This window comes from Gopherus evgoodei, chromosome 7, assembly GCF_007399415.2.
Source record: "Gopherus evgoodei ecotype Sinaloan lineage chromosome 7, rGopEvg1_v1.p, whole genome shotgun sequence".
NCBI classification, from domain to species: Eukaryota; Metazoa; Chordata; order Testudines; family Testudinidae; genus Gopherus; species Gopherus evgoodei.
Window position 1 is genome coordinate 31928974 of NC_044328.1, and position 14093 is coordinate 31943066.

General features: G+C 36.5%; 1 protein-coding gene across 8 annotated transcripts in view; it reads right to left on the reverse strand.

Annotated features, from left to right (window-relative positions):
• The window catches only part of CPEB3 (cytoplasmic polyadenylation element binding protein 3), a 180652-nt gene that overhangs the window by 60006 nt on the left and 106553 nt on the right, over positions 1 to 14093 (reverse strand). For 6 of the 8 annotated variants that reach the window (XM_030571296.1, XM_030571292.1, XM_030571298.1 and 3 more), the window contains one exon: positions 2459 to 2482. The exons of the other annotated variants lie outside the window; for them this stretch is intronic. In XM_030571296.1, the coding sequence (XP_030427156.1) occupies positions 2459 to 2482 (24 nt within the window). The remainder of the gene's footprint in view (positions 1 to 2458; positions 2483 to 14093) is intronic. 8 annotated transcript variants of the gene reach the window in all.

A 14093-nucleotide genomic window follows, 5' to 3' on the forward strand; every position in this document is an offset into this window, starting at 1 on the left:
ATATAAATAAAATAGCCTCTGCAGAAAAGTTTTACATGTATAAGAATGGCAGTTGACTAAGACAGAAAAAAATGGATGCAAATTTCAGGAGAAATCTAAAGAGCAAGACTCATTAACAAAAATAAACAGTTCTTTACTCCACCAATTACAGTATGAGTATTTCACATAAGAAGAAACAGATGAGATGAAGAAAGATCTTAGGTGAAGAAAGGATATTGGGAGTCACAACTGTTAGAACTTTGGGGGGCAGGGAAGGTTGGGGGTTTTTTTGGCCTTTACTGCAAGTTTCATAGTGCTTTAATTGTATACCCTGTCACACAATCACCATAGTTAGTGCCACATTCTAGGATTTCCACTCACCCAATGAGACATGTAAATTGTAATTTCTGCCCAGACACACAAGAGTGGTTAAATGCTATCAAAGTGACTTTTTTTTGGTTAAGTTTTAATTGCTATAATTTGGGAGGGTTCTCCACAATTTTAAAAGATAAACTTTCTTCTGCATTCCCAGTGCTCACATGCATAGATGGGGCCCCACTGTTCCATATCCTTGTTTTATGAATACATAACAATGGTTGTTTCAGGAACATGATATAACAGACTAGGAGTACTGTGGCAGTGAATGAATGCATTGAAGGGTTCATCATATTGATATATTGCCCATCTAACTAGAGATTTTTTCCCTGGAGGACAAAGATATTAAATTAAAAAATGCAAGATGAACACCTAGTTACGAAAGCCTACTAAAAATTCCAGCTTTAAATGTAATCACATTCTATGGCCAAGATTGTCTCCCTACATAATTTCAAAATCACAAGCTTGTGCAATCTACATATCTGTCTAGTCTCTACCAACTTACTGATCTGTCCACCTAAGGCTTCAGTTTTTTTTCACAATATAATGCAAAACTCTGGATTGCACCCAAAAAAATAAAATACTCCACCATGATATAGTCAGTGATATATTTCACTGCTTAGACACAACTAAAATGCATTTTTAAATTATTTCAGTGTTATGTAATCAAAAATAAGGACACAATATGTTACAATATCCACAACAGATAGTATTTCCAAATTATAGGTGCCAAAATCTACAATCCACAGCACTGTATTTTATATTCAATAAGCCAAAGAAAAAGATTTTAACTGCTGTTGTAGATTTAAAAAAAAAATCTATATTTTCCCTTAAAAGATTTTCTAAATAAAGAGAAAAAATGGTTTTTAAAAGGTCATTCAAACTTCTGAAAGTTTAGCTAAGTAAAAAGATGGTTCAAACCCTGGAACTGGAATAAATCAGTACTTCAAGCCTCAGAATTACAGTTCCTTACCAGCAGTCTATTTTAATTATTGTTGACTAGTACCACTGATATTAATTGCTCATTTTCATGTCTTTTAAATTCACTTAAAAAAGTTAAAAGTCACTGTCCGATAGCAGTGTTCTTATTTCAAGGATCTACGAACACTGAAGTTGTCAGCTCTCACTCAAATTACTATGTGTACCATTGTCATCTGACTCATGTCCGGTCTTCTCTTATACCACATGTGTAGGGTTTGAATTAGCAATTCATCAAGACAAAAAAATTTTTAGAAACCATCCTAGGATCAATCAATACGCTCATATAAACTTAAGAGCTTCTCTTTAGCATAAAGCTGTTTTAAAAAATTAACTAGACACACAGCACTAGCTCTTTATAGGAGGCACAAGATAGTTACACAGTAATACACCTCATGGCACAACAGCACTGTTTATTTACATACACAGTAAATTAAAGATATCAGGGGGAGCTGGGCAGGGCTGGGTGGTTAACAAGCTTGATGTTGTCCACCAAGAATAAATATGTAGCAGCACTTTATGATAGATGATGTACTATCTTTGCAAGGTATTTTCAGTTTCAAAGTAGAAAAAGGTTTCCTGAATGTTTAAATTTAAACACTTGTATTACATCTCATCAAGTTTACCTTCATTTGTTTAATTACAGGTATGTAATACTAAGAAAGATGACCACTGTGGGCATTGACAGTATCTTTATTTACTGAAAGAAAACAAATATGACTTATGCAGAAAAGTGTTCCTTTTGAAGCTTAGCAATGAACCAGTTAACATTACATTTTCAAAAAATACAATGAGAATTTGAACTCATTTCGCCTTTGGAGCACTAAACAATATTAAAAGCAGCATATCAATCACAGAACACGTAAACAACATAAGAATCATTTTTAAGCAACAAACTGGAAGCTACTGGTTAGAAATTATCATTTACTGTTTTAAATTATGAGAATTAAGAGCTTTATTTTGAAAAAGTAAAAAAAAATTGAGATATTTATGGCAGCTGATGAACCAAAGAGATTGAAAAATTGATATTATATTGTCATAACACGAACAGCACTAAATATCTGTTTCTCCCACCCTTAAGTTGGCAGGCAAAACCTCTGACACATTTTTATTTTATTTTATTTACCTCTTCTCCGCCCATAGCTCCTGGCTGCATGTAAACACAGAAGAGAATTGTTGGTACTTTTATCATAGAACAGAAATTAGATTTAGATTCAGAAATAAGGAAAATGCAGATTTTTTTTTTATGTTTTTCCCCTTGCACTCTCCCCCCCTTTTTTTTTTTTGAGAATGTAGTTCAGACATTTCAAAGAACCCTAAAAAAAATCTTTAAGAAGACATAGTCAAGATAAAGTTCTATGCACATTTGCCGTGCAATATTATTCCCGATAGCAAAGAATATTAAAATTATGACGCCACACAAATCCTTCATAGGTGTTGGAAGAGGTGATGCATACAAGCTATAGTAATTCTAATTAAAGGGAGTAATTATGCAGGAAAACACATTTATAGTTTTGAAAATCTATATTTAAACATCAAGGAATTTAATTAGCCATTCTACAAAAGTGATATACATTCAATAATTAGTAGATCATTCAAACCCGTTCATGTTGATTTGAATGGCTACAATATACAACTTGAATTTTTTATGAATAAATCCCAAAAATTATAAAACTGTTTGTGTTCTGATATCTGCATATTGCAAAGTGAAGTCACACACACAGTATATGATATAAACTGAAATAGCTAGATGCATTTAAATTTGCTTTCTGAAATTTTAATGCATCATAGAATAGTTTGGAGCATTGTATTTTGAAACTACACTGAGAACTCATTCCAACAGAACATATCTGTGTCTTTCCAAAATATTTACAATGCAGATGGCCATGGATTACAAATTTTCCTTCCATGGGAAGAAAGGTCAATCTGGAATAAAAGCCAAAAAACTCTAGGTATATGGTAGACAATTGCTCTGCCACTTCTGTTTGGTATTGTGGGCAGGGTGGAGGGTATTCATGTGAAGTACATAATGGGGAGTGCTCCTAATACGATTCATTATCTGTAATTGCATAGTTGGGGGTTGTTTAGGCCTGGAACTGGAATTTCCTGGTGCAACATTTGGTGGGAAGATGGACTAGCACTAGGTCTGGCCGCATACTGACTCGACCAATTCTTTAAGGTAAGAGTTGAAGGGGAGAGAGCTGGTCTGAGGGGAAATTTAAGGTCATCATCCCAATGGAGGAGAGCCACATCATTCCTTTGATAGCAGATTTTTTGGTTGATGGGAAGGGGGTCATCTTCAAACTACATATACCATTTCTTCATCTCTTTGAATGAATTTAGAACAAAAAATAGCCAAAATACCAAAGTATAAACGATATTGTAGGATCCACGTAAAAAATGAAAGACAGTTGGTTATGCTTACTGTTAACATTTAGGCTGCCTCTATACCGGCATGGGCAAACTTTCTGGCCTGAGGGCCACATTGGGGTTGCAAAACTGTATGGAGGGCTGGGTAGGGAAGGCTGTGCCTCCCCAAACAGCCCTCTCCCACTTCCTGCCCCCTGACTGCCCCCCTCAGAACCTCTGACCCATCCAACCCCCCCACTCCTTGTCCCCTAACCGCCCCCTCCCAGTATCCCCGCCCGTAACCGACCCCCAGGACCCCACCCCCTATCCAACCTCCCTGCTCTCAGCCAGCCACCCCTTGACAGGCCCCCTGGGACCTCATGCCTATCCAACCCCCCCGTTCTCCATCCCCTGACCACCACCCCCCACAGAACCTCTGCCCCATCCAACCGACCCCTGCTCCCTGTCCCCTGTCTGCCCCCAGGACCCCCACCAGCCCCTGGCCTCAGCCCCCTTACCATGCTGCTCAGAGCAGCATATCTGGGAGCTGCGTCACCAGGCCAGAGCTATACATGCTGCCACTCTGCTCAGCAGGAGCTCACAGCCCCGCCACCCAGAGCGCTGCCCCCGTGGTGGTGTGGCTGTGGGGGAGGGGCTGGGAGCGCAAGGGCTGGGCAGGACCATCCCGCGGGCCGGATGTGGCCTGTGGGCCATAGTATAGAGCAGAGGTGTGCAAACTATGGGCAAAGTTTACAACATGGTGATAAAAATCCACCTGAGTCTTTTCTAAATTTACAAATCCATCATTGCTATTGCTTAAATACAGTTATGCTGCACAAGTGGTGATTTATGGGTTCCAGTTTTCATATTGATGCATCACTCACAGTTAAAACCTTTGCTGCTGGAGAAAGTTTTCTGCAAGGCTGGGTAGCAATGCATATAATGGGTTGTATTTTTCCTAATAGCAAAAGATTCTTTTTTAAATTGCAAAAGTTAGGATGTACAACCAATTACAAATGTAGCAAAAACAAACAACTGCTCAAATCCCCTTCAACCAGCAAGATATTAATTTTTTATGACTGAATTTTGCACTTGTTTGTCTTTTACCCTAATGTTAAATTAGACTTTTTGGAGATTTTGCTTGTTCCCCTCCTCAGCTTTTGGGACATTTACAATCACGTTCCTGCAAATTGTCCCACTAGCAGAATGAGAGTAACAGTCCCTGGCCAGGCAGACAAAATATATATTTGTGAGATCATAATGGAAAACAGGTTTCATTAGACTTCAAAAATTGTAACAGCTATACAATGAGCATGCTCACAACTGATTTTCACTTATTCCTTTCAAACATGAAACCACCTTCCTCAAAAAGTACTTTACCCACAAAATAAGTTGAGAATTTTTTGGTTCATCCCTTTAAGTTATTAGTGAGTAAAAATACCAAAAACATGAGCGATTTTCCTTGTATTTTCCTCCCCCTCCCTGCCATTCCATACTTTATTGCCACTTCAAAGGAAAAAAATATCATGGAGCTATGTATGTGTGGAAACTGGGTTATAATGGAACACAATCTAGACAATTATACCATTACTATCAAGAATGCCACAATTATGAATGCAATTGAAATTTATACTTTTTTTAATACACGTTTTCATTTCAGACTGTTTATTTTCCTCCCTCCAAGTACTTAAGAGTACCAGGCTACTGAACTAGAATTGCTTAATTTCTAATTTCCTCTATTGTCTCATCTAGACCACGGTCCAACATTACATTCCTTACACAAGCAACATCAATAAGTGGGCAAGTCTCAACAAGAAAAATGGGTGCATTTTTCCAGTCATCATAACTTGATGTGTTTGAAAAGCACTGTTAAGATGCTGGCTAACACGTCAGAAGTGGTGTTAGATCACCACCTGTAGCCTTAAGCTAACCTATTTGAAAGACACCCCCTCTCTTGTCAGGTTATGGAGTGCTGCTACACTAGCCTTACTAGTGTTGCTCTCTTATTTATTTACACATTTACTATACGGGAAGGTAGATGTCATATTTATACCATTAAAAACATGAAAATACTAAGAAAGAGAGAGAGAAAAAGAGTCAAGTTTTCTGACTAACAAAATGCATAAAGAAATAATGAAAAGACAAACTGAGGAGCTACACTGCATATAAATTTGTATTCAAAATGTTGTTTAATTGTTTAGTGTTATGGAAAATAAACTCAATGACAACAAAATAATCTTCATGTGTGCAAGTGAGTGTTACAGTAAAGAGCTTTTCAAGTATCATATTAAAATAACCCAAAAATAAATGTGTCCTTTTACAAGATATAAAATACTCCCAAACTAATTGGTCTAAAATAATCTGAACAGAACTTGATGCTGCCATGCAAAAAATTATTCACACAAACATCACAGAAAGTGGATTATGATATTAAGGAACTCATGAGTTACTAATATAAACAATTAAAATTAAGCTATAAAAGAAAATGCAGCAAGTGAGTGCTTATCTAGCTGGGACAGCTGACTGAGGCCAGAAATGGGTAAAACAAACACTGAAATGCTATGATAATACAAACATGATTAAAATCAACCCTGAAGGGCTTGGGTTTTTTTTTTAAATCCCAAATTAATAAAATCACAACACACAATAGATTTAAACAGAAAACCATATGCATTTTTCCCATTTAACCAGTAAAAGAAAGAAAGACCACCAATTTCCTCATTTTAAAAAACATAGTTCTGATAAAAGTTGGTCATAAAATATAAACATTCATTTGAAAATTCCTTTGGACAATTCTATCACATTTATATTCAAGCTGATTTTTAAAAAGCGCTAAAATGTCATTAGACCAGGGAATTTGAGAGTCAAAATGTACTTTTTATATTTCATTCAGCAATGTCACTGTTACACATGATATAAAACAAGAATGTGCAATTTGTGAATTATATCATACCCTGCCTTGTTTACAGCACAAAGTCCAGGCCATTGCAGACTTAGCTAAAAGGAATAGTTCAGTTAGCTGAAATCCATAATACCAGACTAATACTAAGTGTGACTCACCAAATCTGAATGCAGAGAGCTTCCAACAGGCTTTGCCCAAAATGTAGTTTACTAACACTAATAGAGAGAAAACACTTCAAAGCTAAACAGTTTTGAAATTATTGCTGTGGGAAGGCAGCAATGCATCAACAGGAAAATGAAAGAATCATATACTTACTGTAATAAAAAAGATCACAAGTACACTTCTGTGCAGTTATTACTGCTTATGAAATTAGAAAAAACACTATGGTGGAAGTGCCAAGAGACTTTAGCCACCAGAGAATGACAACCACTCCCCCAAAATGCACTGCCGTGGTCCCAAATATGGTGCCCTATTTTCATAAACCATATTATGAATAGCTTCAACATGCAAATTAAAGACAAGTGGCAGTCTCAGATACACTGCAAATGAGACAGCCTGCAATATGAACAGATATAATCCAGGAGCACCATATTTTAGTGATGTAATAAAAAGTTTTCAAAATTTACTTAATAAATATGCAACTGAAATAACATTAGCAATTATTTTCCTAATAGGAGGTATCCCCTACGTAAACAATTAGTGTGGACACTATTGTCCTGTTTATATCTTATTGGCTGGACATCAGAGATTTAATAGCTATTATAAAGTGTAATTTATATATACACATACAAGCACAGCATGATTAAAATTTTGCTGTTTTGAGAAGTGAAGAGTCTATTTACCAAGAATTGTACTGGCACGACTCACCCATGGCAAACAGTAAGAATGTTATACAAATGCAAAACCATAGTTGGATGTTTATTTCTCACTTATGCAATTCCCTGACCTTTGGTGGTGTATGATTCGCATAATGACAGCAGAGTTATTTCTCAGGTGTCTGGCCAGTGTGCAAATCCCTGAATTCTGATGGACAACTTGAAGTCAAGAGAGCTGCATAAATATTGTATAGCAATTATGCCGATCTAGGTATTCTAAAAGGTTACTTCCTGTTCATGTTCCCACAACAAACATGGCCACTTCAACTTCTGACTCCCTTCCTGAGCCCACCACTTCACCTACCTCTAGAAATCAATATAAATGTAATTGAACAAGGAATTTCTTGTATGATAAGGAAGTCGGAGAGAGGAAGTTGAGGATTCTAAACCTTCTTTAAGCACACAAAGGATCATGGTCATGAGGAGACTATGGTAAAATGGGAAAGGGATTATAGATGGGAAGTTGAGTTGAGAGCAATTGATAATATGAGAAGAATTTAAAAGTAGAAAAGTTGTACATGACTGAGAGGACCAAAAGCACATTTCCAGTACAATAAAGTGCTTCCTGTTCACTTGGTAATAATCATATACTGCATAAACTAACTCCTTGAAAAGAAACATGAGCATACTGTAGCAGAAGGGGAAACCAGCACTTTTTCAAGCCATACACACAGCGTGTTGTAGGAAAATAGAAAAAGGTAAACACTAAGAGTAAGTGAGTGAGTCTGGAGGATGATGTAATTAGTAAAGCCAAAATAACAAAATGCAGGGCAGAGGATTCTGACAGTGTAGTAATAATAAATAAGGTAAGTCTTGGAACTGTGGCTAGGGAATAAGCATTGAGAGAGATCTTAAAAAGGGAGCAGGGACTATTTTAATAGCCTAGAGAATGGAAATAAGAGCTGATTTATTAATAGTAGTCTAAAGAATCAAAATTATTAATATAACCCAATCACTATCCAATATTAAACAGTTTTTAACAAGGTTTGGAACACAGAGATGTCAGCTTTAGTACCACGGCAAACACACCATTAAAAAAAATCCTTTTAACCTTTTATAAAAGATAAAAGAACAGAAAGAAAAAACAGTTAAAGCATTTTAAATGTGAAGTATTAAATAAGGCATTCTTTTTAACATCTTTTGCTCCCTTTTGCTTTAGCTGGAGAGAATTTTGGAGGGGAAAAACCCTTGTTTTACAGTCTTTTGTGGTATCAATGATGGTAATAACTGCTTTTGACGGGGAAATGAAGGTAGTTGACATGGGCTGGAGTGGTCAATCTTAACACAGTACTTTCTATTTCAATTAATTTAGTCTTTTTGTTGTCTTCTTGCATCTTTTTAAAACAATTCTATATAACAGAACATTGTGACTATTTATCAACTTTCACTCACTTTTTATGGTTAAGCTTACAATTAGGGTATATTTGTAAGCCCAGCTATCACAACATAATGCACAATAATGCAGATGCCAAAAGATAAATACAACCTGTTCTGAAAGCAAGAAGGTAGGAAAGTGTAGGAGGTGTGGGGGAGGGAAATGTCCCATATTTAAGTCTGAAACATGGTCATGTTAGTTGGATGACATGTAACAAGAGACAGCAGAAGACATTTCACATTATATTAACTACCTGCCAACATGAAACTGCTTTGTGTTAAACTCAGTAATACTATAGTACTGTCCATAATGTCAGACTCAGAAGCCTTCAGTCTCAGATTTCAGAATATGGTCATTATCACTAACTGTGATGTCATATATAGATGATACAATTAAGGTATTTGGATAATGTACTAACTGTGCTCGGTAACAAAACTGTTACATAGAATACTGTAAATGCTATATCCTTCACGGTATGAACATGTTTTAATGACTTTAATGGAGCTTCTTTTGAAGTAATTCAATAATTTTGCTAACCATGTTTATTTCTTTAAAAAAGGCAGTTAATTAAGAGCAGTTCAGTACGTCTGACTCTGCATGGGTTACTATCTTTACTGTCACCATTACTGTCTCTCAGAAAGAATAAGGATGGGCATGAAGACCAATTATCCTCTTACATGGAGTAGAGAAGTTTGTGTTCATGACAGGTGCCAGTTTGGAAGCTCTGGAGAAAGAAATTCTCTATACAGAGCATCTCTACATTGTCCTGCCAACATGCCTCATCTAAGCCTGAAGAGGTCACTTCTATATTCAAGTTTGTATTTCAGTCTTCATTCCCAATCAATCCTTGATGTGTCCACTGGAACTGCCAATAACAGTGCTAACTAATGTTAATTGTGGTGACACTTTTTGGTATGCTAAAAGGAAATGGACTGCGACCCACTCATTTCACAGAGGTCTCTGAACAGCTACTAAATGGCAACAGCTTTCTGCCAGCCAAGGATGCATTTTTACTAAATCTATATTCCTTTGCCAATATTGAGCTGTCCCACTCCACCTGCTGTAACAATAAGACAACCTATACCAAAGTTCAACAGTTCATTCCATGAAATAGTCTGTAAAAAAAAATGTCATAAAACAAATGGGATACATGGAGGAAGTGGGAATTATACGTACTATTTCCAAGTGAAAAATTGAATTTATAAAAAGTAAAATCTCACTCCACCCATGTATTTACATTCCAGTAGATTCAAAACAAAAGAATGGTATAAGAAAATACCACCTAAGGACAAATGAGTCAGTATATAGCGTAGTAAAGCTGCAAAAAGGCAACTATGTTTATTCTATATAATTTTCTGTGGAACAGCAATTCACCAGACTATTTTCTGCTTTGCTTAAAAACTGGGAGCCTTGTCGTGACTTTTGAACCTTACCTACTTGTCTGTGGCACAATTTCAGTGTGACCTGTAGCCCATAGGATTATTTTGCTAGCTATTATATCCTATTAATCCACTAGCTGGATTAATATGTTTCTTTTTCTGAAAGTAACCCATTTCATTCTTATATTTTATCAATATTAAGTCATCGGAATTTAGGATGTGTTAAGGCATGCGTTTCCTAATAAGTTTTGCTGAAATGGAAGAAGTCTACCGGCCTGTAACATCTGGTAAAATCTGCTATATAGTAAAAAGTAGAATTAGTTATGTCAGCATAAAAACTGGCCACCTGTGGCACAGAAAAGAATGATCCCTGAACTTTGGGGAACCAAAAGAAGGAACTATCCACATCACACCACAGGTTTATCTGGCTTCTACAACCGGTTGATAACTGCAGGGTACATCACAACTCGAGGTCATCAAGACAGCCTAGATTGGCAGTTTTGGAGTGAGATAATACTTAATATATTTAGAAAGTAAGTGTCATTATCCACTAACCTGTAGGAGAAAGGTACCCATACATTTCTTAGGGTACGGAAACAAGATTTGGATAAAGTAGGTTGGACCTGAATTACATAGGTTAGGATCCTATAAAATACCTTGTAAGAGTTAAGTTAGTGAGTTCTTTTCTTAAACCTTCTTCTTGTAGCTGCTTTGGAGTTAGTTCTTTTCTTCTTCTATCTAGTCTATCTTCTATCACGCTATCAGCTCAGCTTGTGCAGTATAGTAAAACTACTCAACATTCCAAACCATTGGGAAAGCCAGCACCATCATGTAATTAGGTATGCCAGGAGTGAGGCTGGCCCTTCACCTCCTATTACTAGGTCTTCAAGGAAGGGTGTGAGTATGTTAGGTTAAGGTTCTTATAATAGAAATGTTACCACCGGAAGTTTTGTAATTCTTTTACTGTTTTGCAGTTATAAGTTTCATTGCACTTCTTATTTTTATGTTAATGTCAATAAAGATTTTATTAATCTGGTATTGTCTTCAATGTACGCATTCTTAACAAGCACCCTGAGAGTCCTCTCTCAATATAGAACTCTGAGTTCTTGAACTCTGTAGTCTGAATTGGATATGAACCTATAAATCTTCTTGTCCGGATGTGATCAGTGGCAAGCCATAAAATTTAATCCATCAAATTCAGGTCAACAATGCCAAAATATGTCTTTATTCATTCATTCCCTATAGACAGGGACTGTTCCTCCCTAACCACACACCCCCATCAATGCCAATAAAACATCCTTTAAAGCATGAAAGGGAAGAACTTGAAGAACACAGGGCTTTTAAAACCTTACACTTTTGCAAGGTAAACTGAATGTTTTAACAATGTGTGACAAATTTCCAGGACCAGTTTTGAAAGGTCGCTATTTGGTTAAGCAAATCTAGGATGAACACAAGTAGAATGTATTGACAATATTGCATTAAGGCTATCCATTTGTTTCCATGAAGCGAAAAAGGAAGAAACCTGAAGCACTGATGAAAAAAAAGAGTTTCAAGGACCGCTATTTCCCCACATATCTACTTACAAAATCTACAACTGGCATGAAATTGCATTTGAAAGCCTATCATATTGCATGTGTACAAGAAGGTAGAGAAACAATTTCTATGGGAATTGCTGAATATCCTGTCTTTTGGATGTTTTAAAAAAACCAAAACATTTATTTAAACCTTATTTCTTTTTATGATACATATGGTCTCAAGAATTAGCCACACCATTTCAACAGTAACATATCTTAAGAACACTGAACTGGAACATTAGAAGTTATAATGAAAGCATCTGTAAAGACTTAAGCCTGGACTACACACAATTTTTGAATATAGTGTAACTATATTGGTTAGAGATTATTTTTACACCATTATAGTTATACAAGTACAAAACAAATCCTAGTGTGGATGAAGTTATCCTGTTACAGAAGTGCCTTTTACCAGTATAGCTTTTATTCCCTATTCCTGTTGGCAGAGCTGGGAAGAGAACCCAGAACTCTTGACACACAACCGTGAGCTTTAATCTGTAGCACCCATTGTATCCTTTTGAAGTTGTATAATGTATTTATTAAGGGCCGATACAGCTACCAATATCATGTTGAGGAATACACTTTTCTTCAAAGATACTTGTCTTAATGGATTCCTACTCTTGGGAAACAACAAAGCAGAGATCTTGCCAAAACACAAAACCAGAATAGAAAAATATGCTTAGAATAGTACACAGCAACAACTTTTCACATTTTACACCTCAGACACACGTGTTTACAGGAATAAGATATTTCCCAAAAGCATGCCATAGTGGGCAAAGGAAATCAAAGAGCATCCCAAAATAAATTGAACTCTAACAATGTGGAAAGTCTGGGCACTCAATAGACTGAAAATAGTTGGAGAAAGTAGGGGGGTTGAATATTTTGGTTTTTAAAAAAGAAACACCAATTAGCCAATTACAATTTTGTCTCTGGAGAATGCACTTAATAGTGCTTGGTAAACATATGCTGAAAAGATCATTTACTCTGAAAATCTCCTGAATTGACACAAAATGGGCATCGGCATGATCTTCAAGAGCCAAGCTTTCCAGTCAGTAGCAGTGAGAAATGAAAAATAGTCTTCTAGACATGGTACTCTTTAAGAAGTTAGTCAATCAGCACCAAGTGAAACAAATCTGAGTAAGCTCCCTTAGAAGTTTAGTCAACTGCAGTTAAAAGCCTAAAGCTTTAGAATATGAGAGGAAGGGCTTCCTCAGGATGGGCATGCATACAGCTCTGATTAGTTGCACTGGGACTCCATAGCCACCTTTGGAAACACCTTAAGATAAGTCTATAGCAAATTAATTTTGACAAATTTACTGTAAAGTCACTAAAGACTGAAACAAGCTGAAGACACAGCCACCAAGAAAACCATCTTCCATGTACGAAACTTAAATTCACATATCCAGTAGACCAAAGGGAGCTTTAAGCAGCTTAGTTATGTCCACATTAATAGTTTGTAACATGAGAGACTCTTTGGAGGAGGTTTTCAAATGCATTAAACCCGGTTATGACCCTGATCACATGGGTCTATAGAGAAGCTGGTCTACTTTCACTATGTGCATGGTAGGAAATGGTACAGATGCCAGATTAATTTGTTGAGAAGTTGTCTTTAAGCCAGATTTGAACAAAAAAGGTCACCAGTCTGTGTGAAATATGTAAAAAGATCTACAACCACAAATTGTATGTGTCCTTCTGGAAGACTCCTAATAGAAACAAAAGGAACATGACACACCTACTTAAAAATAGTATCCATCTGGACTTCTACCAACTTTCCCTTCTACTGGCAAGGAAAGAAATCTTCAGCTGAGATGTAGATGGGCACCCTGGTTCTCTGATCAGATGGCTTAAGCAGAATCATACTTTTCAAAAGCTATACAATTATGGGACAGTTCTTTTAAATTCTGTACTTTATAAAATTGGTTGGTATGCCTTGCTGGGGGATTTGGCCAATTAGAATACTGTAAAACTAATAGTTAAATTCTATAAAACAAGCTGGTCTGTGGAAACAGTCTCAACTATTAAGCACATTCCTGTTACTGTTAAGCATGGGGAATTTCCTCATTGCAGACCTAAACTTCCACATAGTTTTATCCTAAGACTTTTTTATACAAAATGGAAAATTTATTCTGAGTTACCACCATCTTTTCATCTCTTGAAATTTCTTGTCTGATCTTTTCCTTTTAGAGTATGTCTACAGTGCAATAAAAGACATGATGCACCAAGTCTCAGAGCCAGGTCAGCTGACTCGGGCTTGTGGGGCCCAGGCAGCAGGGTTATAAAATTGCACTGTAGACATTTGGGCTCAGGCTG